The 26,945-nt window shown below is 39.7% G+C and overlaps 3 protein-coding genes and 2 long non-coding RNA genes across 12 annotated transcripts; 2 read left to right on the plus strand and 3 right to left on the minus strand.

Moving 5' to 3' along the window:
* The first annotated feature begins 2,858 nt into the window (after positions 1 to 2,858).
* LOC9272599 (wall-associated receptor kinase-like 22) lies at positions 2,859 to 4,228 on the plus strand. The gene has a single exon (XM_015779291.3). The coding sequence runs from the start codon at positions 2,900 to 2,902 to the stop codon at positions 4,226 to 4,228; it is 1,329 nt and encodes a 442-aa protein (XP_015634777.2). The 5' UTR covers positions 2,859 to 2,899.
* A 3,484-nt stretch (positions 4,229 to 7,712) lies between these two features.
* Positions 7,713 to 15,114, minus strand: LOC9270149 (uncharacterized). Of its 5 annotated transcripts, none has more exons than XR_010740825.1 (9): positions 14,912 to 15,114; positions 14,706 to 14,815; positions 10,226 to 10,255; positions 10,018 to 10,134; positions 9,513 to 9,662; positions 8,911 to 9,446; positions 8,498 to 8,612; positions 8,177 to 8,275; positions 7,713 to 8,091 (listed from the first exon to the last, which is right to left on the minus strand). It is a non-coding gene; the product is annotated as an uncharacterized lncRNA (long non-coding RNA). The 5 variants fall into 5 exon arrangements; XR_010740823.1 differs by having other exon boundaries at positions 14,904 to 15,114; XR_010740826.1 differs by lacking the exons at positions 14,706 to 14,815; positions 14,912 to 15,114 and adding an exon at positions 10,624 to 10,731.
* On the plus strand, positions 9,159 to 14,283 carry LOC4335438 (wall-associated receptor kinase 4). 4 transcript variants are annotated; one of them, XM_015780413.3, is made up of 4 exons: positions 9,159 to 10,098; positions 10,644 to 11,120; positions 12,427 to 12,576; positions 12,661 to 14,283. In XM_015780413.3, the coding sequence occupies exons 1-4, from the start codon at positions 9,159 to 9,161 to the stop codon at positions 13,908 to 13,910; spliced, it is 2,817 nt and encodes a 938-aa protein (XP_015635899.1). In that variant the 3' UTR covers positions 13,911 to 14,283. The 4 variants fall into 4 exon arrangements, with proteins under 4 accessions (XP_015635899.1, XP_015635900.1, XP_066165746.1 ...); XM_015780414.3 differs by having other exon boundaries at positions 10,647 to 11,120; XM_066309649.1 differs by having other exon boundaries at positions 12,427 to 14,283.
* Positions 15,115 to 15,472: 358 nt separating the features above from the next.
* Positions 15,473 to 17,533, minus strand: LOC136356115 (uncharacterized). The gene is made up of 2 exons (XR_010740828.1): positions 17,278 to 17,533; positions 15,473 to 16,173 (listed from the first exon to the last, which is right to left on the minus strand). It is a non-coding gene; the product is annotated as an uncharacterized lncRNA (long non-coding RNA).
* A 7,952-nt stretch (positions 17,534 to 25,485) lies between these two features.
* LOC9267807 (23 kDa jasmonate-induced protein) lies at positions 25,486 to 26,750 on the minus strand. The gene is made up of 2 exons (XM_015779041.3): positions 26,197 to 26,750; positions 25,486 to 25,930 (listed from the first exon to the last, which is right to left on the minus strand). Exons 1-2 carry the CDS (start codon positions 26,650 to 26,652, stop codon positions 25,730 to 25,732), a joined length of 657 nt encoding a protein of 218 aa, XP_015634527.1. The 5' UTR covers positions 26,653 to 26,750; the 3' UTR covers positions 25,486 to 25,729.
* Between the last annotated feature and the right edge of the window lie 195 nt (positions 26,751 to 26,945).

Raw genomic sequence — 26,945 nt, forward strand, 5'->3', positions numbered from 1 at the left:
ATACGGAAGCAACGAATTCCAACCACTGGACCATTTGTAAAAGTAGAATTACTACATAATTGGGGATTGTTTTATCTCAAGTAAAGTTATACATCTATGTGAAGCATAGACGCTTATCTTAGAAACACGCTACAAATGCAAGTATCCTCTTTACAATTCACTAATTCTAAATCTTAACATACAAAGATACCATATCATCATCCACTAACAATCATTACATTTAAACATCATGCAAACATGTTATATTATCTATAATTTTATAATTTATTAAATTTTAGAGCTAATGCAAGCATGTTAAATCATCATCCCACATAGTTCACACAATATTTCAACATATATCTTTATTATTTTTTATAATATCCTATATACCTATATAGTTCATCCTAACTTAATTAGTTAATGTAATTTCTCTCTTCTTTCGTTAAGCCATATCACTTCAAGTGCTTAAATGATTAATATATGGTCTGAACTATCTCCCTACATTTCTTCTTTATAAAATTATATCGCCTTACTTTTATATTTAAATTATCGTTCTATATACTATTTAAATTTAAATTATCATAAATTACGTTAACTTACGTAATCTTATGTTGTCCAGCTATCTTATACATTATTTTTACTTATTGTTATTCACTACTACAAAAGTGATTTTTCTATACGAGGCCCCATCATTTTTCCATGCAGACCATAAGTAGTGGCATCTGCAAAAATCGAGGGTCATTTTCCCATACGGCTGCTTAAGTGGCCCGTATGGAAAAATCGATTTTCCCATACGGGTCTCTTAAGATGGCAAAAATGAGCTTATTTTTGCATGCGGCTCACTTAAGCGACCGCATGGAAAAATCGATTTTTCCATACGGGCCACTTAAGAAGCCGTATACGAAAATAAAAATTAAAAAATTTGAAACTAGTGTATCTCACTCATATGAACTCTAAATTGGATGATTTTTTTTCTAAATGTTTCTAAAATCATGCTCTATCATGTTATTGTGTTCTTACTGGTATTATATTGGCTATTTTTTCTTGTGACTTTGTTTTATCAATTAAAAATTTGAATTTCAAAACTTCAAATAATATTTTGAAGCAGTAAATAATTTCATCTAAAAAAGTCATCAATAAGAAAGTTGTATAACTCATCAAGATCTATAACTTTTATTTTAGTCATTTCTTTATCCGATAAAGTGATTTACTTTATCGGACGAAGAAATGACCAAAATAAAAACTATATAAGAGATGTACATTTTGTGAACAATCTTACAAATCACTTTATCGGATGAAGAAATGACCAAAATAGAAGTTATAGATCTTGATGAGTTATACAACTTTGTTATTGATGACCTTTTCAGTTGAAATCATTTTGTATTTAAAAATGTTGTTTGAAGTTGTCATATTTTGAAATTCAAATTCAAACTGTTCAAACAAAGTCATATGGAAAAATGACCAATACAAAAGTTGCAGATCTTGATAAGTTATACAACTTTGTTGTTGACAACTTTTCTATTTGAAATCATTTACTATGTAAAAAAATTATTTGAATTTCTTATATTATAAAGTTCAAATTTTATATAGTTCAATCAAACTCGGGTGGAGAAATGACCAAAAGAAAATTGGTAGATCTCAACGAGTTCTACAACTTTGTTTTTGGCAACATTTTCATTTGAGTTCATTTAGTATTAAAAATTTTGATTCCAAGTTCTGAAATTTTTAAAATATTTTTAATAACTATTTTTGCATGCGGCTCCTTAAGTGGTCCGCATGCGAAAATACCACCCCAATTTTTTTATCTCCCTCCACGCTTTTTTCCCTCCCACCACTTCAAAATTTTTCTACCTCATCTCCTCTCTCTCTCTCCCTCTATTAATTTATTACTCTCCCCTCTCTCTTTCTCTCCTCTCTCTCCCTCTCTCTTTCTCTCCCTCTCCCTCTCTCAGAGCTGCCAGGCGGCAGATGTCAATGGCGTCGGCGCGGTTGGCGGATCCGGCGGCGCCGCCTTCGGGAGGGCCGGATCCGCCGCCATAGGGAGCGGCTACAGCGGCGGGTGGCGGGCGACGCGGCTACGGCGGCGGCAGGCTGCGGCTTGGCGGCCTCAGCTTGGCGGCCCGCCATCCCCTTCTCACCGACGACGATGAGGCGACCCTCCCTCTTCCTCAACGCCGTCGCGGCAGGGGCGGCTTGGCCGCCTTTGGTGGCGCCGCCGCACTGCACGGATCCGGTGCCGCCGCCGACGGCGAGTGGCGGGGCCGACGGATCCGCCGCCGGCGACGACGCCGGGTGGCTGGGCGACGCATCCGGCGACGCCGCCGACGGATCCGCTGGGGGCGATGACGGCAGGCGGCGGGGGAGACGGATCTGGCGAGGACGACGATGGCGGGCGGCGGGGGAGACGGAAGCGGTGGCGGCGACGACGGCGGCGGCTGGGGCGACGGATCCGGTGCTGCCACCAGGGTTTCATTTACCGCCGGGGCCGCGGTTACCGCGCCCCGGCGGTAAGCACGGTTACCGCACGGTAACCGCGGTAACCGTGACAAACCGCGACAAACCGTATAAAATTTATCAAAAATTCAAATTATTTTTCAAATTTATTTGAATTTGACGCGGTTACCGCGGTTTACCCCTTACCGTACCCCCGCGGTAAGCGCGGTAACCGCGGTAACCGCGCGGTTTACCGCGGTAAATGCAACCCTGGCTGCCACCGACGGATCCAGCGGGGGCGACGACGGCGGGCGGCGGCGGGGGGGGGGGGGGGGGCAACAGGTCCGCCGCCGGCGACGACGTGCGACGTGGACGGCGGGCTAGGGTTTGTGATTTTTTGGATTTTTATTTTTTTGGGGGGTTTTGGATTTTATTTTTTTTTTGTTTGCTGAATTTATTTTCGCATGCGGCCGGTATAAGCGACCGCATGCGAAAATCCCATGGCGGGCGGCGGGGGAGACGGAACAGAAAATGTCAACCTGAGCTAATGATCATACTTACTACAGGTATTGTCATTGGGCTTAGCTGCGGCTTTGGCATCCTACTTGTCAGCTTAAGTACAATGGTTTTCATTCGTAGATGGAAAAATGACATACAAAAGCAACTACGAAGGAAACATTTTAGAAAGAATCAAGGCCTTCTCCTAGAACAACTGATATCTTCAGATGAAAATGCAAGTGACAAAACAAAGATTTTCTCTTTAGATGAGCTCGAAAAGGCAACTAATAACTTTGACCCCACACATATCCTTGGTCATGGAGGGCATGGTATGGTGTACAAAGGCATTTTATCAGATCAACGCGTGGTTGCAATAAAAAGGTCTAAGGACATTAAGGAAGGTGAGATCAGCCAATTTATTAATGAGGTAGCTATTCTCTCCCAAATAAATCATCGAAATATAGTAAAACTATTTGGATGTTGTCTTGAAACCGAGGTCCCTCTATTGGTCTATGACTTCATTCCCAACGGCTCATTATTTGATATTCTACATTCTGGTTCAAGCAACCGATTTTCCTTGTCATGGGATGATTGTCTCAGAATTGCGGTGGAAGCTGCAGGAGCTCTCTGTTACCTCCATTCCGCAGCTTCAGTATCGGTCTTCCATCGTGATGTCAAATCCTCCAATATACTTCTAGATGCGAACTACACTGCTAAAGTAGCAGACTTTGGTGCTTCAAGATTGGTTCCAATTGACCAAACTCACATTGTCACTAATGTTCAAGGCACATTTGGTTACCTAGATCCAGAATATTACCATACAGGGCAACTAAATGAGAAGAGTGATGTATATAGTTTTGGTGTGGTACTTGTGGAACTACTGCTCAGAAGAGAACCTATTTTTACAACAGTGTCAGGATCAAAGCAGAACTTGTCCAACTATTTCCTCTGGGAGCTGAAGGCAAGGCCAATCAAAGAGATAGTTGCAGCTCAAGTTTGTGAGGAAGCTACCGAGGAAGAGATAAAAAGTGTCAGTTCTCTTGCGGAAATGTGCTTGATGCTCCGAAGTGAAGATAGGCCTACGATGAAGCAAGTTGAAATGACTTTGCAGTTCTTGCGAACAAAAAGGTTGACGTCATCCCATGCTGCAGCAGAAAATGATGAAGAGATGCAGTCATTACTACATACAAGGTCTGAAGTTAGTTGTGAGTCATTGGCTAATAACTTGGGTGTCAGTGCTAATCCTGAGTCTGGAAATAGCCACAAATGCTATAGCTTGGAGCAAGAGTTCATTTCATCTATTGGACTGCCACGCTAAGTCAGTAAGAACTGCTTTATATATAATCTGAAATTCAACCTGATTTGCGGGGGAAAAGGACTGCTACGCATGTTTTTCAATTATAAACTGTTCTCAAATATGTGCATCAACTTCTCAATGAATGTGGCCAACCATTTTTATTAGATTATAATCCCAATCAAGGATTTAGTATATATCTTATTTACAAAGTATCATGCACAGTAAACCACTTCTTTCTTATCTACATTTTCATAACATGCATGTACTTCTTTCTTGAGTAGATTGCATACTCTTTTATCATGCATGTCACAAAAGTTTTGTGCCCATGGGCAAATCGAATGATGTATCTATCTAGGTGCGAAATGGTTGGAAAAAGTAAGGGTGTAAGTGGCTAACCCGCAAAACCCACATATATGCCAAAATAAGCGACGAACCCGCTTATTTTGACCTATAAGTGGGTTCGCGGCTTACCAACTTACATCCGTAGGAAAAAAGTACTAAAAATGGTACTATATAAATTCAACATGAGCGTCAGGGTAACACTACTTATGCAGTTCTGCAACTGCTATCTGCAGGCTCCATCAAGGTCTGACATTTTCTGCTTCTAGCAATCTTCTCATTCTTATCTACATTTCCCACGATTTGAAACATTATATGATTGCTAAAGTTGAAGAAACAATCAACGAACACCCTCCATTTAATTATTAGGTTCCATCTGAGATCAACTAAATATGCCACACAAATGTAAAGTAGACGAACAAATACTCAAGAGGGGATCAACATACCTTGATGTCCATACAGAAGGAATCGTGTGCATATGGTGGCATTCAAGAAAACCGATTCGTCCTCAATCCGGCAATACACGAATCTGGATTTGCGATCTGACATTTGCTAGCGCTCACAATCTCCCCGTAATTCTCTACAGCGAATCTAGCAGTAGAATAAAAATCCAAAAAAAAGAGGGGGAAAAAACATTGTTATCATCGGAATTCAGAGATGCATTTGTAATAACCAGACAGCGACCCAAAGTTGTAACCAGTCAATGAGGAATCGTAGAGACAAAAAAAAGAAACAGGAAAAAACATTCCTTAATTCGCCACCAGAATGGGGGAATCTAGGAAGGGGAAGAGCGGTGGTGGAATGGGGGCGAGGAATGTAGCCGGTGGCCGGTCTTGTGGCGGCGGAGGTGGGGGTGGTGGCCGGCGCCGGCCGCCGGGTGTGCCGCCGGTGACGACGAGGGGAAGGTACACGGGGTGAGCCGAGGCCGAGGTTGGGCAGGAAGGGGACTAGTGGGAAAGGGCCAAACTGGTACCGGCGAGTTTAGTTTCAAACTTTTCTTCAAACTTCCAACTTTTCCGTTACATAAAAATTTTTCTACACACACAAATTTTTAACTTTTTCATCACATCGTTCCAATTTCAACCAAACTTTCAATTTTAGCGTGAACTAAACACACCCTGTGTGTACATACCAACTTTGTGTCTCTGTAAATGTTTCTTAGGAAACTTTTTATTTCAGAATATTTAACGGATTTGAATTGGGATTTGAATTCGGTTTCTTGAAATATGAATTCAGGGGAAATGATGTGACGAGGAAGATTTGTTAGGGAATTTTTTTGAGAGTTGGCACTATTTTTTTCAACGTTATGTGTACGCCTGGAAACTTTGCTTCGCCATTGTTGTGATTACTTGCTGAAAACTACTCCCTTTTCCCAAAATAGTAGCATTTTTAGAACAGTGATAAGTCAAACTTTCTAAATTTTGACTATTAATAGCAAAAATTTTAAAAAGATTAATCATGTAAATTTGATGTTACTGTATTTATCATTAAACGAACTATCACAATATACAACTCTCTTTATTTAAAACATATCTTACTTTTATAGATATTGTTAGTCAAAGTAGCATATCGAAGACCGAGCCGAGGTCCAAAAGTATTTATATTTTGGGACAGAGGGAGTATATGGAGAAAAATATCCATTGGACGGTCAAATGTTACAGTTGACCAACAAGAGTGAAATATTAAGTTATATATATGATGAAAAAAAATAGTAACCGAAACATTTAAAAATTTTATGAAACATGGTGAAGATATACGTTGAAACATGTCACTATCACGTATGAAACAACAAGAGTTAACAGATTCAAACATATGTTTCTATTTTATCAAAATATAATCATGTGATATCTTGTTGTAAAGATTTAATTATAACAAATACAACAGTATGATGGGATCGTATAATGGATAAGTAGTTTAGGAGAAAAAACTTTTTAAAGATTGCTAAAATGCATGCATGAAAGCATTGATGAATTGGAGACATGATACAGAGTTATGGCAGGTATTTCCGGTGAATTTTGTGGAACACGCTGAATATACACATTGAAACATATCACTATCAAATACAAAACATAGACTTTTAGCGATTTGAAACACATTTTTTTCTTTTATCAAAATATAATAGTATGATATCTTGTTGTAAGAATTTAATTATAACGAATACAATGGTGTGATTGGATCATAGATCAGATAAGTATTTTAGAAAAAAAATATTTTCAAGATTGAGACATTCATGTATAGATAGATAGAGTAGGGAAAGCAGTAGGGTAATTAGTTTTTTTTTTTTAGTGTTTGATGGATCGGTACTGATCCGGAGCATTCTCCAACCTATATGCTTCAGCCTTGCTGCAATGGTTATTATTAGGTAAATTTTGCTACAGGACACCCAAAATTTGTATAATTTGCTGATAGACATCGAAAAAACGTGTCATGGCTGAAAGATATTCTAAAAAACTAGTAATTTGCTAGAGGACACTTTCGGCTCAATTGAAGAGATGGATTCCTAAAAAAGACGAGAATGCCCCTCTAGCCACATGCTTCAAACATGGTGTTAGAGTAAAAATTTGGAAATTATGTAACTCTAAATTTACCATAGCCCAAAGTACATCACTAGCATACACCATTATTTTATTTTCACTTTAGTCTCGGCTCAAAAAGCTTTTGACCCTAGGGTCATTCTTGTCTTTTTGAAAAATTTCTCTCTCCGATTGAGCCGAAAGTGTCCTCCAGCAAATTACCATTTTTTTAGAGTGTCTTTCAGCCGTAACACGTTTTCACGATGTCTATCAGCAAATTACACAAATTTTAGGTGTCCTGTAGCAAATTTTGCCTTATTATTATTACATATCTTGGTTAACAAAAGTAGGGAGAATTTTAGCTTAAATAATTACTCCCTATATTTTGTACTAAAAGTCGCTTTAAATTTTTTCCTAGTTGAATTTCTTAAAGTTTGTCTAAATTTATAGAAAAACTTAGCAATATTAAACACCAAATTAGTTTTATTAAACTAACATTTAATATATTTTAATAATATAATATATTTTAATAATATGTTTGTTTTGTCCAAAATATTACTTATTTTTTTATAAATTTGATTAAACTTAAGTTTAAGAAAAATCAAAATTGAATTATGATATGAAACAGACTTACAATATGAAGATTAATAATATAAAACGGAGGGAGTAAGTCGGTTAATTTAGGCACATCAAAACAGCAACGGACATCAAGACAGTATATTTGTACATACTCTTGCGTTGAATGGATGCAAAGTAATTGATGCCATCTCGACGAAAAGCTTAGAACATAATCAAATCAGCAGAATGTAGTTCGTTAGCATAGGTTCTAAACCAGTGGTTGAAGTAGGCAGGTGTTCCACCGGATTCGAAGAACCTTAACCAATTTCAGTTGCACCTTTCTTTCGTAACTTCTTTTCCAGGAAATGGAGAGCTTTATTACAATCACTTAATTAGCACGGATTGCTGAATAGCCGCTGGGTCAGTCACTCTGCCTGACCTTGGTGAACTGCTACCATCAACTGCCTTCATCGACTGCACACAAGATTGAAATATCAGGTTCCATGATCATCACTTACTTGGTCTTGAAACTGGCCAGTTTTAACTGCTAGAGACATGCCTTCACAAGTAACAAGCAGTGAACTCTGTTTCCTCCACTGGATGAGCAATGCAGGGGTAATCTCCAGGAAAGACAGTTTCACACTTCAGTCACTATATCCTGCAGTATGACGTGAACCGGATAAAAACCTTGCATCGATATTCACCATTAGTGTTCCATCCAGGCTCAGAAATAGCGAGCAATAGACAACACAAGCAAAATTGCTAAGGTTATTGTTCTATTAATGACTCTGTAAAAATTGCTAAAAGAATATTCTCCAACATATTTCAGCAATCTAAACTAATTCTTCAAATGTAAACATGTGTCGAGTGTTTGCTCTACCTGTCAAAATCATGTACTTGAACACTAAGCCAGATCCAGACTCCCACGATCAAACTGTTCGACTCCCCGCTCCATGGGTTAGAAACTTACGCTGGTTGGCACTCAGTTCCCAATGCTGTCAGCATCAACGGCATGGTGGAAAATGTGCTCGCCACATTCATGAGTTTGCTTTGGACATTTTGAATGGCTTAGAAAGCTAGAATGTTGACTGACCAGGACTCCAGGAATCAATTACTAGCTGCAATTGGCTACTTTAATGTTGAATAAAGGTGAGAAGATGCTTCCAATATAGAGCCATATATTGCCCAGTCAGTCAACGATGGTGATTGAAAGAATGGAAGCCAGGTGGAAAGAGAGAGCAAAGTTTTGGTTCACATGTAAAATTAATAGTGGAACTGATTGAAGTGACATACCTGATACCAACCCTCATCGCTGTAAGTAGTCTTGCAGTAAACCTTGACAATTTTCTTGCAGTATTGACAATCACTGACTTTTACATTTCCCAGTGGCCCCTGTGGCCCTGTCCAGACTCCAGATGCTTATAAAGCAGCAAGACCATGACCTAGATATGGATGAAAACCCATTGTACTCATTTGCAATGCTTCTCCGGTTCTCCCACATATTTTCACAGCTCAAGCTCTGAAACTTCTCTAGGGCAACAATGCTAAGCACTATAAAGATGATCGACATGAGCCCCTTCAGTTCAGTGGTTCCTCTGCTCCTATTCGTCTTGTTTTCTGCAGTGAATCCAACTGTGAGATCATCCAGCGTGCCAGGAAATCAAGGTATCAACAGCACCATTCTTCCTTCTGCGGCCACTCTGGAAGGCTGCCCACGGAGCTGCGGCAACCTGAGCTTCGACTACCCATTCGGCATTGGTTCTGGCTGCTTCAGGAACCCAGACTTCAATCTCACCTGTGACAACACCGCACAACCACCTAGGCTCTTCCTGCAGGGTGGGACAGAGGTTATCGAAGATATTGATGCTATTGTATACGGTAGCACCTCAAACTACCTATTTATGTATGTCACCGTTGATTTTTCCCATGCAATCCCAGTAAGTCCAGGTACCAAAGATTATAACATGTCCTGGAAAGCCCCAGGGAGATCTTTTACTCTTGATAATGCCTTGCTAAACATTACTGGCTGTGACTTTGATATATACCTGCTTGATCAAGACAGAAATAGCGCTGTGAGGCTCTGTACAGTTACTTGCCCCAACGAAGAAATCACGGAAAAGGTGGCCAGGCAGAACTGCAATGGTACAGGGTGCTGTACCATCGAGTTATTTGAGGCTACTCTCAGTGCATTCCAGTTCAAATTTGTCCAACACAGCAAAGGTGGGCTCGAGGCACAAACAAACAGAAGCTCTTTATGGGACAGAATCAACATAACAACTATCTATGCTAGCCTGTCGTGGAGTATCGTCGATCAACCAACATGCGCCAGCACAAGGGATAATAGGACCAACTATGCCTGCGCCAGCAGCAAAAGCAAGTGCTGTGAGAGCTATGGATTACCTGATCTTGGTTACCTCTGTGGATGTGATAGTGGATATTGGGGAAACCCATACATACCCAATGGTTGCCAGCGTGATAACGGTAATTCACCCCGCTATGGAAACTATATATATGCAGCTGTGTGAGAAAAAAAAACTATATGCATGAATAAACTTCTATTCTTTAAAACTAAACGAAAAGTTTCAGTTAAACATGGATGTAGCTATACCTATTTCGAAATGTCCTCCAGTACACAACACTGCTGACAGCATTTATATATTTAGAGCAAGTTAAAACATGTACTAACAAAAAACTTGTGCAAAATTAGTACATATATGCTATACATAAAAAATATAAATAACTTGTACTATCTTTTTTCTAATTTGTACATATATGTAGTACAACATGATGTACATATATGATTTGTACTTCACCAATCATGTAGTACAACATGATTGGTGAAGTACTCACTGCACAGGAGTGAAATCCAAATCTTAAGTATAGCAACACTCATGCTTGGAAAATCTGTACTCAGATATATATGCATAACTTTGTCATATCAACAATAACCATATTTTAATTAAGTGAAAGAACTAGGAATTTATCTATTCGAGTAAACTTACTTACAAACATCTTATCATATAAAGTAGGATATATTCCAGCTCAGCAGAAGGCAAACTGCTCCCGATCGTGTGGGAACATCAGTGTTCCATTTCCTTTTGGGTTAGAAGAAGGATGCTTTGCAAGGAAGCTATTTCAGCTTAACTGCACAAGTGCAACATCCTCTAGCCTCCAATTTGATGATGAGCATCAGGTGACATACATAAATATCAGTGAGGGTCTTGTGGGCATTAGATATACATCTAATTATGAGCAGGAGGAATTTAAAGTCTATGTACCTAAGCAACCAGATCTCTATATTGGATCTGGCGAATCATCGTCTGTGCGATGGGCTGTTGCCAATCTAACGTGCCAAGAAGCAAAGCAGAACTACTCCGGATATGCATGTGTTAGCATCAATAGCACATGCTTGGGGGTAAACTCTACAGATGGTTACATTGGTTATAGATGCAAATGTTTGCCTGGCTTTCAAGGAAATCCATATGTGCAAAATGGCTGTCAAGGTACTCTCTCTCACACAAACTCCATTATTTACATTTAACTCACTATAACAAACATTTGAATGCTTATAACACTAAGAATGGATATAATTATTTAAAAAAATTTAATGTGACTTCAATAGTGGTACTGGTACAGAAAAAAAAATCACGAATTTCATGCTTTTATGCTGGATCATGATTATAACAGTTTTTGGTATACTATTTGGATGTATGTTACAAAGTACTGACAAGTACTTCGAAGCAAGAGGAGCATCTAAGTGAGGCCAAAGCCATAGAGGTTCCTAGCTTGGCTATATTCTTGCTTAAAATTAATATGTTTTCTAATAACTTATACATTAAAATCTTATTCTGGAAACAGAGCTATTTTCTAGAAAAATATATCAGCATTTTAATTCGCATGCATAATCGTTGTAGAAAAATACCGAGAGAAATTCCGATTCTTACGAGCCCATGAATACTATGAAATCTTGTAGCACACATCCCTCTGCATTTTACAAATTTTAGTTCATAGCATTGCCTAGATGTTCATTTTATACAATTATCTGCCTCTAAGATTCTGTTCCCACCTAAAAGCAGAACATATTTTTTTTTGTCCATATTTTCCAGCAACAAACAAACAAAACTACATTCTGTCCATCATTTTATCAAAAGTTCGGTTGAACTAAAAAAAGTATGATTTTTCCCCTGCGCTCCAATTAGGGAACTCATTACTCTCTTGAGGTAATCTAGGATTGTTTTTACTAGTCATCAACCCATGCTCCTCCATTACTAGTAGTACTAAATATCACCTACATGATATACTTGAATTTTGAAGTTTTATTTCTATCAGTATTTCCAACTTTAAGGAACATGCACATACCTTAATCATGTTAAGTAAAATGCCTTCACCTACGGGGCTTAAAAGCTGTAGCTATTTTTCCGTTATTTTTTGAAAAAAAAAAACTGGAGCGATTTTAGGGGCATGAGCTGGGCTTCCAGTAAAACACCATTTTGGTCTACATAATCTGTTTCCATTGTTGCATGTATTCATTTAATAAATACTAATTGTTTCTAATCCTACTGGAGTCCAAACGCAAGCAAACAATGTTCTTTGCTGTCAGGATTCCAAACGCAAGCAAACAATGTGTATACTTGGATTCAACCTATTATAAAGATCTTTTTCTTTTTAGATTAAAGTGAGAATCTCTATGTTTTTCACCTCCTAAAATTAAGGTGAGGTCTTCTAGGAGAGCCTAGTAAGAAATATGTCTCCAAAGCAGCTGTATCCTGTTACGAATGTCTGTCTCATCTTACTGAGTTGTGGTTGCAGATATTGATGAGTGCAACACCCCGGGCATCTGTAAAGGAGTATGCCATAATACCATAGGAAACTACTATTGCACTGATTGTCCTTATAAAACACAGTATGATACTATAGAAATGAAGTGCACTTCAATAAGAAAGCAAAATATTCTGCTAGGTGAGTTCTATGCACATGTTAATTTCACAATGAATATGAATCAGATAATTCATGGCCAATTAAGGGGCATACTGCATATTACAGGTATCATTATTGGGCTTAGTGTTGGTTTTGGCATTCTACTTGTCAGCTTAAGTGCAACATTTATCTGCCGTAGATGGAAAAGGGACATCCAAAAGCAACTACGTCGGAAGCATTTCCAAAAGAACCAAGGTCTTCTCCTAGAACAACTAATATTGTCGGATCAAAATGCAACTGACAAGACAAAGATTTTCTCTTTAGAGGAGCTAGAGAAAGCAACAAACAACTTTGATTCTACACGTATCCTTGGTCGTGGAGGGCATGGTATGGTGTACAAAGGTATTTTATCTGATCAACGCGTAGTTGCAATAAAAAGGTCTAAACACATTGAAGAAGGTGAGATCAGCCAATTTATCAATGAGGTTGCTATTCTCTCTCAAATAAATCACCGAAATATAGTAAAATTATTTGGATGTTGTCTAGAAACCGAGGTCCCGCTGTTGGTATATGACTTTATTCCCAATGGGTCATTATTTGGTGTTCTGCATTCTGGCTCAAGCAGTGATTTCTCTTTGTCATGGGATGACTGTCTAAGAATTGCAGTGGAAGCTGCAGGAGCCCTCTGTTATCTCCATTCGGCAGCTTCAGTATCAGTCTTCCATCGTGATGTCAAGTCCTCTAATATACTCCTAGATGTGAACTACACAGCTAAAGTATCAGACTTTGGTGCTTCAAGATTGGTTCCAATTGACCAGACTCACGTAGTTACAAATGTACAGGGTACATTTGGCTACTTAGATCCAGAGTATTACCATACTGGGCAGCTGAATGAGAAGAGTGATGTATATAGTTTTGGTGTGGTACTTGTGGAACTACTAATCAGAAGAGAACCTATTTTTACAACAGTATCAGGATCAAAGCAGAACTTGTCCAATTACTTCCTTTGGGAGCTGAAGGTAAAGCCAATCAAAGAGATAGTTGCAGCCTACGTTCATGAGGAAGCTACTGAGGATGAGATAAACAGTGTCGCTTCTCTTGCAGAGAAGTGCTTGATGCTCCGAAGTGAAGATAGGCCTACAATGAAGCAAGTTGAAATGACTTTACAGTTCTTGCGAACAAAAAAGTTGAACTCATGCCATGCTACTCCAGAAAACGATGAAGAGCTGCAACAGTTGCTACCGAGAAGGTCTGAAGCTAGTTGCGAGCAAGTGGCTGTTAACTTGGGTAACAGTGCTAATTCTGAGTCTCGAAATAGCCTCAAATGCTATAGCTTGGAGCAAGAGTTCATTTCATCTGTTGGGCTGCCATGCTAAGTCCCTAAGAGCCGGTTTATAATTACTCTGAAATTCACAATGAAAGGATTGAATTTTTTCCAATTCTTAACAGGCCTTAAACGTGGACATCTACTACTCAAGGAATGCGGTCTACCATATTTATTAAATAACATCCCAAGAAAGTATCCTTATCTCATTTTCCCAGAGTATCATTCACACTAATGTACCTATACAGTTATAATGATATTGCATTTGATTACTACATGCATGTGCTTCCTTTTGGGAGAGATGCATATCTATCATATTTGTTACAAAAGTTTTGTCCCAATGGAAAAATTGAGTGATGTATGTATCTAGCTGAGAAATGGTTGGAAAATACTAGTAATAAAAGTACTATATAAATTCAACGGAAGAGTCAGGGTAACCCTACTTATCTAGTTCTGCAACTGCTATCTGCAGGCTCCATCAAGGTCAGACACTTTCTACCTCTAGCAATCTTCTCATTGTCCTCTACCTTTTCCATGATTTGAAACATTATATGGTTACTAAAGCTGAAAATGTAAATCAGCGAGCACTCTCTATGTGACTATTAGGTGCCATCTGAGATCAATAACTATATGCCATTTTGAACCTGGCCATTTCTTTTGGCAATGCACGGGCGTTTGGTTTGTGGCAAAAATTTGTATTGTTTGTCCTTGCCAAAATATTGGTACCAAAACAGATACATGACCATTGCATTGCATTGACAATTTCTTTTGGTATGGTTAATTTGGGCTGTGAACCAAACAAGCCCATATAGTGGATGAACAATTAATCAGGAGAGGATCAGCATACCTTGATGCAAAATGGCCGATCCCACACAGAAGGAACCCTATCCATGACGGTGGCATTGGCCGCAACCATCCGTCCTCGATCTGGAAATAATCAAATCTGCAACTGCAACCCTACAAGAGCAGAGGGAAGAAAGGAAACTGTAAAAAGAAGTAATTAGACAAGGAGAAACCAAAAAATAATTAGTGGAGAAGAATCCACCTCAACACCTGTACAAAGTATCCACAAATCCAGCCCCAGGCCAGGAGGGATCGCGCGCGGCAGCACGGGGATGGGACGCAGGCCAGCACAGATCAAGGCAGGGCGATGGGAAGCTGCTCGCAAGAATCCGGCGGGCTGTGGTCTACCACTCTACCTCGAGATCTTGCAGGTGAAAAGCTAGCGCCTGGCGGTGATGGAACATGGAAGAGACGAGGGGAATTTTCCGGCGGACGAACGGGTGATGGGTAAGTCCGTGTGAAGAAAAAAAAAAACAAGTTTGTTTAATGCGAACAATTTCTTTAAAGAAATAAAAGAACAGTGATAAAACGCCATTGACCAAATGAGATATTTTTTTTTAAAAAAAATCATTTCATAGAATATAGTCGATTCGATTTACGGAGTATTAGTGGTGGAGCTAGTGGCGTCGTCAAGCCTGAACAACTAATAGTGTTTTCGATTATCGATTAGTTTTTTTTATAGATGTCGACTTCTATGGATAGTGGCAACCTGTCTTAGAGGTGGCTCTGCCACTATAGATTATAGATTATATAGATTTTGGCACGACACAATTCTCCCAACAATTTAAATGTTTGTTATAATATATTCGTAAAAACCAATAAATAGTTTTTGAACCACATCTCTAAGTAATACAATTTTCATCCATCAATTCTTTTTTGATCTTTTATCCATCATAAATGGAAACAATGGTGACGACGAGGACGACGGCAACCACGATCGGCTGCACAACGACGGCGATGACGACGGGAGCAGCGGCGGCGCAACGATGGTGACGACAAGGATGACGGTGACCACGAGCGGCTGCGCGGCGACGATGACGGGAGCGGTGGCAGTGCAATGACAGCGACGACAACGGGAGCAGCGGTGGCGAGACGACAGCGGCGACGAGGACGACGGTGTAACACTCCAGGTAGCCACCTACCTAGAGTGCCACACCAAAATACACTCAAAAACCACTAACTCCCAAAATTATTAGAAATTTCGGTAGAGTCTCCCCTAAAAATACGAGCATCCACGACAGGCAGTTATAAGATAACTTAATAACGATATAAACCACATAATCCAACCCATCCTAGCTCCACAAATTCCACATGAAAATAAGGACCAGAACTTTAAATGACATTTACAAGTTCTACGCAAAACTTACGCTAAGCAGAAACATAGTCTAAAACTAAATATCAATAGTGTGCAATAATAATGCGTAGTTCAAGAGTGCTACTCCCATCCCATGCTGATCAATGTCATTAGATACCTAAAAACCAAATTAAACACAGGAGTGAGTAAAGAATACTCAGCAACTACAATATTGAACTAGTAAAACATACACAGGTTTAATGCAATAAGAAACCAATATGAAAGGTTGGATTTACTTTATTCTAAAACAAAGAAGTCAAAAGATAGTAGTTCCCTCCCGGGCAGGTACAAATATCCTCTTAGCATTACCGGTAAGCCGAACAAGCGTGATTAGCGTTTCTCAAGGATCATGAATAAAGACCCAAATTGCACTCCCATGGCTACGCATGGTTCTTGAATAATGTAAACAAAAACATCCGGAATAATAAAACATGAATAACATCATAAATTCAAATATGGATTGAAACATGATTAAGTAGCACAACATCAGAGCCATACGATCAATAATATCAAGCAATTAAATAATAATTATGCAAGTAAAACCAAACAAAACAACTCAGTTCGTCCATCACATAAATCCGTCTTGTACTTGCCTTAACTCCTTCGATACTCTGACTCAACTCCTCCAACGTTGGAACCCTCCACACATGTAGAGCAAAACTACGCATAAACCACTATATCCAACTTATGATAGTTACAAGGGATATCTACTAAAATCAATAACCTAGAACATATAAACTTTTAACCGATTTGTATTGAATAACCTATAGCAGTTTCCTTACTGTTTTTTTTAACTCGCAAACCGTCTAACAGAATCTAGCAAATAATACAATTTTGGACATCTAGATAAAATTGTCTACAACTTTCATGTTGGGCGAAAAATCAGATTATGGCTCTGGAAATCCCAGATTAAGGAAAACAAATTGTTGTCCTGGTTTCCGGACCCAGTCAGCAGTACTGTTTCTGTTGTTTCTCCTAAACCGCTTATCGGAATCAAGCGAAACCTGCGGTGTTAGAAAGATATCGACAATGACTACAAATTTTATGTAGGACAACTAATCTGAATCCGGATGGTTTAACACCAGAATTGAAAATACGGTTTCAACCTATATTCAAGCACCTCAAAAATTGTGGCACGAGTAGCTATCAAATTAATTTCTATTTGAATCTTACACTCCTAGGGACTAAAGAGAAGCTGCCTATTGCAGGGGAGCAACACTACCTTGCGACAAATTCCCTAATTTGCGAAAACGATGAAATTCCTCAACGTTGCTTTGCCTTTTCCTTTCCTTCTTCCTCCTATACAATCTCTCTGTACCCTTCTCTCTGATCATGCAGCAGCAACATGTTAACAGCTCGAATTGGATGAACACTTCTCACACTCACACACTCACAATAGATTCAGGCAACTATTGGTATTACTTCTCAACCCAACAGGGCTGAGCCGCCGCCGCCATCACCGCCGAGTTGCCAAGCCTGAGTTCTTCATCACAGAGTATTCTCCTTACATACAATTCACCAACCATTCGTCTTGATTACGCTACTGCCAGCTGTTGCCAGCTATCTCAACTAGACTTAGTCATTTACATGGCCCAATATGGCCCAAAGTACTTATTGTTCAGTTTAGTGGGCCTTGTTGTACGCCTGGTCACAGCTGCGCCTTGTTCATCGTCCGGCACGGGCAGCTTCTCAGCCATCTGCTCCATCTGCTCTTCTGCTTCAGTTATAAGCTCACCATCGCCAGTAGCATCTGGGTCTTCAGGCTGCTTGACACAACAGCAGCAGGGCCACGCGTGAGGAGGAGGAGCAGCAGCAGCAGCAAGGAAAAAGGTTAGCAGCAGCAGCAAGGGAGCAGCAGCAACAGCAGATCGGCAGCAGCCGCAGCAGCACAAGCAGCAGCAACAGCAGATCGGCAACGACAGAAGGAGCAGCAGCAGGAACTCATCGGGAAGAAGGAAAACGGAAAAGAAACATCGGTTGTGATGAATGACGATGACTGCGGCCTCCGGCTATGGCCATGGCGGCGGCGCAAAGACAGCGGCAGCGGCAAGAGCGCAGGACGGAAGGCGTGGCGGCCGCTAGGGTTGGCTGCAGGAGCGATCCCCCTTTTTTTTCTTTTTCTTTTTTTCGTTTTTTTTCGTGGTTATATACAGACTAGAAAGGAAATCAACAGCCCACATCGTTTCAATCCCGGGGACTTCATTCGGACTCCGATTTCTATAAACTTATAGTCTATTTTGCACTACTCGGCGAGCTCTACGTATCCGCTGTTCCTGATCGCCTATTCGAACAACGGTTTAAAAGTTGAACTTTTGTGCGTTTGTTATAATATTTCCCAAAATATACTAATTCGAAATTCGGGGCATTACATTCTTCCCCCCTATGATTGAATTCGCCCCCTACGCATGACGACGGGAGCAGTGGCAGTGCGATGACGGCGACGGCAACGGGAGCAGCGGTGGCAGGACGACAGCGGCGACGAGGACGACGGCAACCACGAGCCGTGGCAACGGGGAGCAGCGGCTGCGCGACCATGGTGACGACGACGACATTTTTTTTATTTTATTTTTTTTTCATTTTTTTCTTTCCGTGCGGATGGTATAATTTGACCGCACGGGATAATCGATTATCCCGAGCGGATGGGCCACCCACAGGCGAAAAAATTGATTTTTGTAGACATCCGGGTGCAGATGGGCGGGACCTCCGCACGGAAAAATACATTATGTAGTAGTGCCCATACATATGCAGCATCGCGCGGAGGCAACTCACAGTATGAATATTTTTGTGACTCAGTGTGATCAAATAATCGGATTGGGATCACCTGCAGTAGCTATAGCTACTGCAACTTAAGCAGTCCTATAACCACCATTGGATCAGAAATTGGTGTCCCAGATCTTTCCTAAATACTGTTCACAGAAAACAGTACAAAGCGTGTTCCTGTAGCATGTGTTGTAGCAGTTACTTTTAAAACTACTGTAGCATCTGTTTGGACCGTTGATTGTCTTGATCCAACGATGGAAAACAGTCCCAAGTCCCAACTGCCGAACTTGCAGTCCCTATTATGATCAGCTAGCATGAATGCATGATCTCATGAAATTGAAAAGACATATGCATCCTATGAGCAGGATGAGGCTGGTAGCAACCAGCACGCTACTTTTTTTCCCTTTTAATTTAGGGGATGGGCATTATATCTGTCTTCTATGTTTTTTCCCTTTTAATTTAGGGGATGGGCATTACATCTTGTCTTCTGTACCATGATCTTGAATATATAGTTCATGATTTAGAGCAATTGCTACCTGATTTATAGAATCTTATCTTACTACAAAGTTATAACCCACTAACTTCTAAAGCTTAACATGTAAATATGCCACATCATCATCCACTAACAAGTTAATACATCATCATCTACTAACAATTAATACATTTAATATCATGCAAACATGCTATATTATCTATAAGGGTGAATACCCAACATGATCCTTGAACTTTCGCTTAAGGATCAATTTAGTCCCTGACATTTTATATTGTCCAATTCAATATAGTCCTTGGACCCTCTAAACATGCCATGTGTACATGCCACATCATCTATGCATGCAAATTTAATATTTAAATGTCCTTGCACCATTACATTTTCATAGGAAATAAAGAAAAACTATAGAGAAAAAACAAAAAAAAAGGTTTGGGCCATTGGTAAAAATATGTAGCATTGATAGCTAAAAAATTGACATTTTCCTTTGTTTTATGACGTTTCTTCTTGATTTTCTTTTCTTTATTTGATAGAAAATTGAAGGTTTAAATGGACATGCACGAATGACGTGGCATGTCCACGTGGCGTTTTAAGTGGGTCTAAAGACTATATTGAACCATATAATAGTCTTTAGGGTCTTGTTTGGACATTATAAAACATCAAGGACTAATTCGACCCCAGAGCAAAAGTTGAAGGACTAAATTGGCTATTCACCCTATCTATAACTTAAAATTTATTACATTTTAGAGCTTTTAAACTGAAAGCATATTAAATCATCATCCCATATAATTCACATAATATTTCAATATATATCTTCATTATTTTTTATAATATCTTATGCACCTATGTAAGTTTATCCTCACTTGGTTAATGCTATTACCCTCTTATCTAATTAAGCCATATCGACATCAATTGATTTTAGTGCCTATGCAAGTTTACGTTGTTAAGCTATCTTACATATTATTTTTACTTATTGATATCATATTGAACTCCCGCAGTAACGCGCGGGGTTTCACATAGAAGAGTGAAATAGAAACAACCATGTGTTCTGTGTACTGAAATCATGGCTATCGAAAAGTCACATACAAGAGAATACACACAGATTTGTCCCCTTATCTTCTTGTTTTTTCCACCTAAAAGAATAAAAAAAATATTATCTACCTGCTGCTCCTCCATCTAAAGGGTGTTACAGACATTTGCAAAAACACATAACTGAAAAAATGAAGAAAACCTAGCGGGACGGGCATGGAAGGGGTCAAGGTGAAATTTCGGGGGTATAGAGGGGATCGAGTAAAATTCAGAAACATGGAAGTAATTGAACGAGTTTTCATGGGCTTACAAGATATTTTCTCTTTACTAAAATGGGCAGAGTTTACTTATTGATGTCTCACGCTTATCCACATATAGCATATGTAATTTCTCAATTTTATCCACTACGTACTTAGAAGCGAAGTCGTCAGTCCTCTTCTCCCTACATATATAGTGTGAATAAAAATCACTGCCTCTTTTGAAAAAAAAAGCGGATGTTCTTGAAAAAAAAATCCAATCCTTTATGCTCGAACTACGCTCACAGCCCATCACAAGTCGTATAGCCGTACATGCACGCGCAAGCATATGGCAGTAATAGGATGGACAAACTACGGAGTAGGCGCAAGATTTGAGGAAAAAAACTCCAATCAAACTATCATAAAACTATAAATTTAAATCAACATATCAAAAACCTAATGTTAATCAAATTTATCATAAAACTAGAGAATATCATAAAACCACTAGAGTATGACGGAGGAAAGTACATCTCAAGCTGACACATAGTCTCATGCGAGTGTACTAAGAGGCCATAACTCTTCAAGGGTTGATGACCTTCTATGATATTGTATTAAAAAGGTAACACATATTTGTGGTTGCAACTTTTACATGTTTGGTTTAAAGGTCTAGTAGCAATGGCGAGAAATACGGTGCGAGAAATACGGTGAGCATGACATGATAGCCATGCGAATAATTAATGGACATCGATAAATTTTTCATCGAGACTAATCGTCTTATGTTTGATAAGAAATATATGGGTGCTCCAACACCGTGAAAGCCACGTGCAAAATGCCTTCTTCTTTCAAGCGTTAAGCGCTAGGGTGCAATTGGCTGGAGGGACGTAGACTTTTCCATTATCTCCATGTTTAGGGTTAAACTCTTTCATGATTTTCCCATATTCATTAGGTTAGTACTTGACTTTAGACTATACTTTGTCTTACTCCGTATGTCTAGCAAGAGGCTGATGGTTCTGTCAAACATATTCTTTGTAAATGCATGACATCACATACATTCATAATGTGCATGACATCGATGGCATGGTAAGCCTCCATATCTGTTGAATTCGATTGCTTCTTAAAGAAATTCGATTGCTTCTTAAACAGCACTGTAGAAATCGCTTTGCCAGTCCATCTCTATAGATTAATGAAACTAAATATATCAAAAATAACTTAAATTATCCATTAAAATATATAAAAAATATTTGGCGTATAATAAACGTAATACACACTCCAAATTAATTACTACGCATAAAAATGCATACTTCTATAATTAAATGCACATACCTTTTCTTTCACTCTCCTAACAAAATCTCTACAAATTTTAATTATATATAGATACCTACTTTTAGCTATGAAAAGGAGAAAATTTGCTCAGTAGGGGTTAAGGAATAAAAAAAAAAAGCCAATCTCCCTCTTTTTCTCTCTCCTAAATAGATCTACTAATTTGACATGGGCATAAAAATACCTAGTTTTGTTTACAAAAGCATCACATGTACCGACCACGGAACGAGTACACACAATAGCAAAATGAGCTCAACAAAGATAGCCTACACTAATGTGCTCCAAATTGACCTCCAAGTAGCAAAATGAAAAACTTTTTGCCTTTGCATGGCATATGGCATATATATGTAACATACATAGATTCATCACATCCAAAGCATAAAAATAGATGGAAACTACATAACTAGTGTAAGAAAGCATGTACCTAACCATGAATAGCAACATCCACCCAATATTTTGAGGTCAAAACCTCTCCATATATTTTCTTGTTTTAGAAGAGGGAAAACCCTGGCAGAATGAACAGCTCGATCGCGAGGAAGAAGTGCTTATAACGGGGCATTTTCGCGGTGGCCAGCTTAAGGCACCACTGGATTTATCAATTATCAGTCGCCGCCTGCATAGATAAATTATCACAGGCAGCACCATAGGCTGGCTACTTGCGATATTAGGGACATTATTATAGGCGGCCACAATCCAAGTTCGTATGAAAATATTAAGTTCATGTATTCAACATAAGCACTGATATGGTTGTCTTCCGTGCTGGATCATAAGAATACCTGACACTGATGTGAGTGGCATTCTAAAAACCCGACAGACACGGATGCCTTTTCCCGCCAAAAGTGTAGTCATCCCGCTCCAACTAGCAAGACCTGACACTGATGCGTTATCATTAGTACCGGTTAGTGGTAATACCCGATACTGAATTGTTGCCAAACAATCCATGTCAGATGGTTATAAGACCTAGCCCTGATGTGTCCTCATCAGTGCCGGGTAAAGCATATCCACAGTGCAAGCTTATTTTTTGGGGTTTGAAACCATCATATGTTCTGGGTTTTCTCGAACCACACTAATGATGAGGACACTAATGTGTTGTTTTGTGGTAGTAACTTATTATAAAATTGACCCTGAAAGCAATATCAGTAGCCGAAAATGGAACAGTGCCATAGAAGATCCAAATAACGGATGATAAATAGCGTGATAGTTCGCTATGCATTAGTTCCATATATTTTTATACTGTATCAATATCACTATTATTTATTCTGATAGATAAATGTCCCTTTTATTTGCTGGAAACTAATTGTTACATCCATAACTAAGAAACCAAAGTCTCTTAAATAGATGTACTATGCACACGTACTTGCGTGCATGCACGAATTATTAAGAGATAATAAAAAAGGGATACACAGAGTTCTTGAAAGTTAACAACATTATCGTGACTCCATGCATGCAGACGAGATGATTATTATTATATCTGTATTTCCTTTGTCACTCCTCCGGGAGAGGGCCAAACTTGTGCTGCAGAACCGCGATGAATTCGCTGGAGGTGCAGCCACCAACGCTGACGGTTGATGCACAGTTCTTGTCGGTTTGGTCTGTGCAGATTTTGCCGGCCTTCTCCAGTTTCTCTTCTTTGATGTAACCCCAGTAATTTGGGAAGTGATCTTTCTCACGTACCTCGGTGTAAGCCTGCGACAAGAAAAAAAAAGCTTCAATTCAATTCTCTTTTAAGATTTAGATTATTGGTCTATATAAAATAAAACCCCCTGCTTATTAAGCTCGGTTGACCTTATTTAGTTAGTTAATTACTCCCTCAGGTTAGAAGTAATTGTTATTTTGGACATATTATAATATTTGATTAGAACAAGTTTTTACCAGTGTTTTATTGCAATATAAAAGAAGCCGTCTCTCTCTATTTTTCCACACACCTTAAGCAAAAAGCTTCATTTATCTTTCAAGTTTAGTGTAGGCTCTAGAGTATATAGTGGAATAGAATCTTCAGTCCTCGAAGTCTTCAAAAGAATTCGGGTATAGCTTTAGTAGCTTTTCCTTCTTTTGTAAGAATTGTACATTATTTAGAATACTCTTCTTTGTACTATTTTGGTATTGTACTATTTTCCGAGTATATGAATATCAGTTTTATTATATATCCGAGTAATATTTATTATGATGCTAGCTTATCTGGGAGATGGAATAGTGTGGGTATAATGATCGTGTATACGATGACTATGTCATTACGATGATATTAGAGTAGTATTTGGTAATTTAAGCGTGGTGTTTAGATTACTGGATATCATTATTTGTGGTTATATGTCGCGCAAGCGAGGTGTGCCACTGATGGTGACAACTCAGTACGAATATTCCTCCGAGCGTGTATATAGTCCTAAGTTAATTTCCCGAGGAGGGTACTTCTCCGTATTTAGCCCCGGTTGGATGGTCATGACGGATTGTCGTAAGAAACTCGGCAATTGGGGATGGCTTCTCAAAGCACCATGAGGGCATCGAAAAGAGGGTATTAGCTAAGTAATTATATAAATAGGATGTATGTATAATATGTATGTATACTAGAAGTATAGGAATAGGCTCTTTCTATTTTCTTCCCACTTGCCTAGATAATTACGAATGAGAGTATAGATGCTTCTGCTTAGTGTCACTCTACCCTTGATTTATATTAACCCCTGCCTAGACTTTGGTTATTACAAGTCATATATAAATTATTAGTACGGTTCTTTCTATTATAATCTTCCCACGGGATTAAACAAATACGATATCCTTGAAATACTCTCGGGTGAAATGCTACAATAGTATATCTCTGCGCTTACGGATGAACTCTGTATATTTCTGCACCATTGCTGGGAATTATATTTGTAGTAATGTCGTTAAAAAATATTAACACTACATCATGATGTTGATGTTAGTGAACTGAGCATAAGCATTCAGTTGCCATTCCTGCGTCTGTGCTATGTGTCCTTCGAGGTTGTATTGGATCTCTCCCGTTTGTATATCACGGGTGTCCATCCTCCTTGTGATTTCTCCCAAGTCCCAACGAGAGGAACTTGAGCGCCACTCGTTGGGGGACGGAGGCATACCGCTTGATCTGGGGGAATAAGTGTTCATGTTCCCCTAGTGTATGCCATGAGGCGCCCGCCATCAGCTCTCGCTGGCACTTTCCCAGACCGAGCCTCCGATGCTGTGGTGTGGAGCTTGGGTCCATCCGAGTGCATCCCCAGTTGGCTTCCAACCAGCCTCGTACATCTGCACAGATGTTGAGGATGTTGAACCTTCTTGATTCATTTCTTGCCATGTTGCGTGTGTCCCTGTACTGATGATACGGATCGAAATTGTTAGAATTGGTATCAAATATACTAGTCCTATTTGGTTATTTGGTTACAGTTGGACTTGGAGTAGTAATATGTGTTAGGGGGTGGAGTCAGAGTCAAACTCTGTAACCCGGCATTTCTCTTAAATAGAGAGGGGGCACCACAATGTAACCGTGGCGACTACAATGTAGCGTAGACATGTAGAAAGAGGATGACGGCATGGCCATGGACTCGTATGAATATCACCATTATTTTTTTTTGAAAGGAGTCACCATTATTAATTTTGATAGATAAATGTCCCTTTTATTTGCTGGAAACTAATTGTTACATCCATAACTAAGAAACCAAAGTCTCTTAATAAATAGATGTTCTATGCACACGTACGCGTGCGCATGCACGAATTATTAAGAGATAATAAAAAAAAAGATACTTGATCGATCATACACAGAATTCTTGAAAGTTAACAATATTATCGTGACTCCATGCATGCAGACGATGATTATTATTATATTTCTATTTCCCTTGTCACTCCTCTGGGAGAGGGCCAAACTTGTGCTGCAGAACCGCGATGAATTCGCTGGAGGTGCAGCCACCAACGCTGACGGTTGATGCACAGTTCTTGTCGGTTTGGTCTGTGCAGATTTTGCCGGCCTTTTCCAGTTTCTCTTCTTTGATGTAACCCCAGTAATTTGGGAAGTGATCTTTCTCACGTACCTCGGTGTAAGCCTGCGACAAGAAAAAAAAGCTTTAATTCAATTCTCTTTTAAGATTTAGATTATTGGTCTATATAAAATAAAACCCCCTCTTTATTAAGCTCGGTTGACCTTATTTAGTTAGTTAATTACTCCCTCAGGTTAAAAGTAATTGTTATTTTGGACATATTAATATTTGATTAGAACAAGATTTTACAAGTGTTTTATTACAATATCAACAATTATTAATGTTGGCATCTTGCGACGATGAGTGGTCATATTTGCTGGTCGTTTTCTTACAGAGTTCTGCGTGGCGCTCCAAGGAAGGGACCATGCGACCATGAAGTCCCGGACCTGGCCGTCGACGTCGCGGCCGCGGAAGACGCGCGCCGCCTCGCAGCCGATCGACTGCGCCGTCGGGTGGGCGTGGAGGAACGCCAGCCACTGGCCGTTCTGGAACGACGCCGGCGGCTGCTCGTGGTAGACGTAGCCGTACCAGTCCATCGACCCGCCCTCCCCGTCGACGAGCTCCAGCGCGGCGCCGGTGGCGTTGTAGACGAGCACCATGGCGGAGACGCCGTCGCCGTAGGAGGCCTTGAGCCCCAGCGCGTGCTGCAGCGCGTCCAGGTTCTTGCCCTCGGCGTGGATGAGGCGCATCGCCTCCCGCGCGCGGTCCACCTGGCTGATGCTCTTCCCGGCGTACCGCGACATCGCCTCCAGCGTCTCGTCGGTGATGGGCACGCCGAATGTGCTCATGCTTTATACTTAGTTACTTTGTAAAGCTAGCTAGCTAGGATCGATGATCTGTTATGCTTAATATCCCAATGTATTTATAGTACTGGATTGCTAGTTAGTGCTCATCTCTTCTGTTTACTAATTGGATTCTCTGTGTGAACTCTTACGTACGTTAATGAATTAAGGAGAAATCAAATGCATGTTAGGTAAGTCTCAGCTTACATGAATCACGTGATCATAGATAGGATCTCACAGACCTGCTGATACTACAAGATAACATAAATTATAGTGAGCCTGTTATTGTTTAATCTATA

The sequence above is a fragment of the Oryza sativa genome, chromosome 4 (genome assembly GCF_034140825.1).
Source record: "Oryza sativa Japonica Group chromosome 4, ASM3414082v1".
Classification (NCBI taxonomy): Eukaryota; Viridiplantae; Streptophyta; class Magnoliopsida; order Poales; family Poaceae; genus Oryza; species Oryza sativa.

Coding starts and splice junctions, on each gene's coding strand:
- LOC9272599 (XM_015779291.3), top strand. CDS start 2,900: ATGCGAAAATCCCATGGCGGGCGGCGGGGGAGACGGAACAGAAAATGT.
- LOC4335438 (XM_066309649.1), top strand. CDS start 9,159: ATGCTAAGCACTATAAAGATGATCGACATGAGCCCCTTCAGTTCAGTG. Junction 10,099..10,643: donor TGGTTGCCAGCGTGATAACG/GTAATTCACCCC, acceptor TATCATATAAAG/TAGGATATATTCCAGCTCAG. Junction 11,121..12,426: donor TGTGCAAAATGGCTGTCAAG/GTACTCTCTCTC, acceptor TTGTGGTTGCAG/ATATTGATGAGTGCAACACC.
- LOC9267807 (XM_015779041.3), bottom strand. CDS start 26,652: ATGAGCACATTCGGCGTGCCCATCACCGACGAGACGCTGGAGGCGATG. Junction 25,931..26,196: donor GGAGCGCCACGCAGAACTCT/GTAAGAAAACGA, acceptor TTCTTGTCGCAG/GCTTACACCGAGGTACGTGA.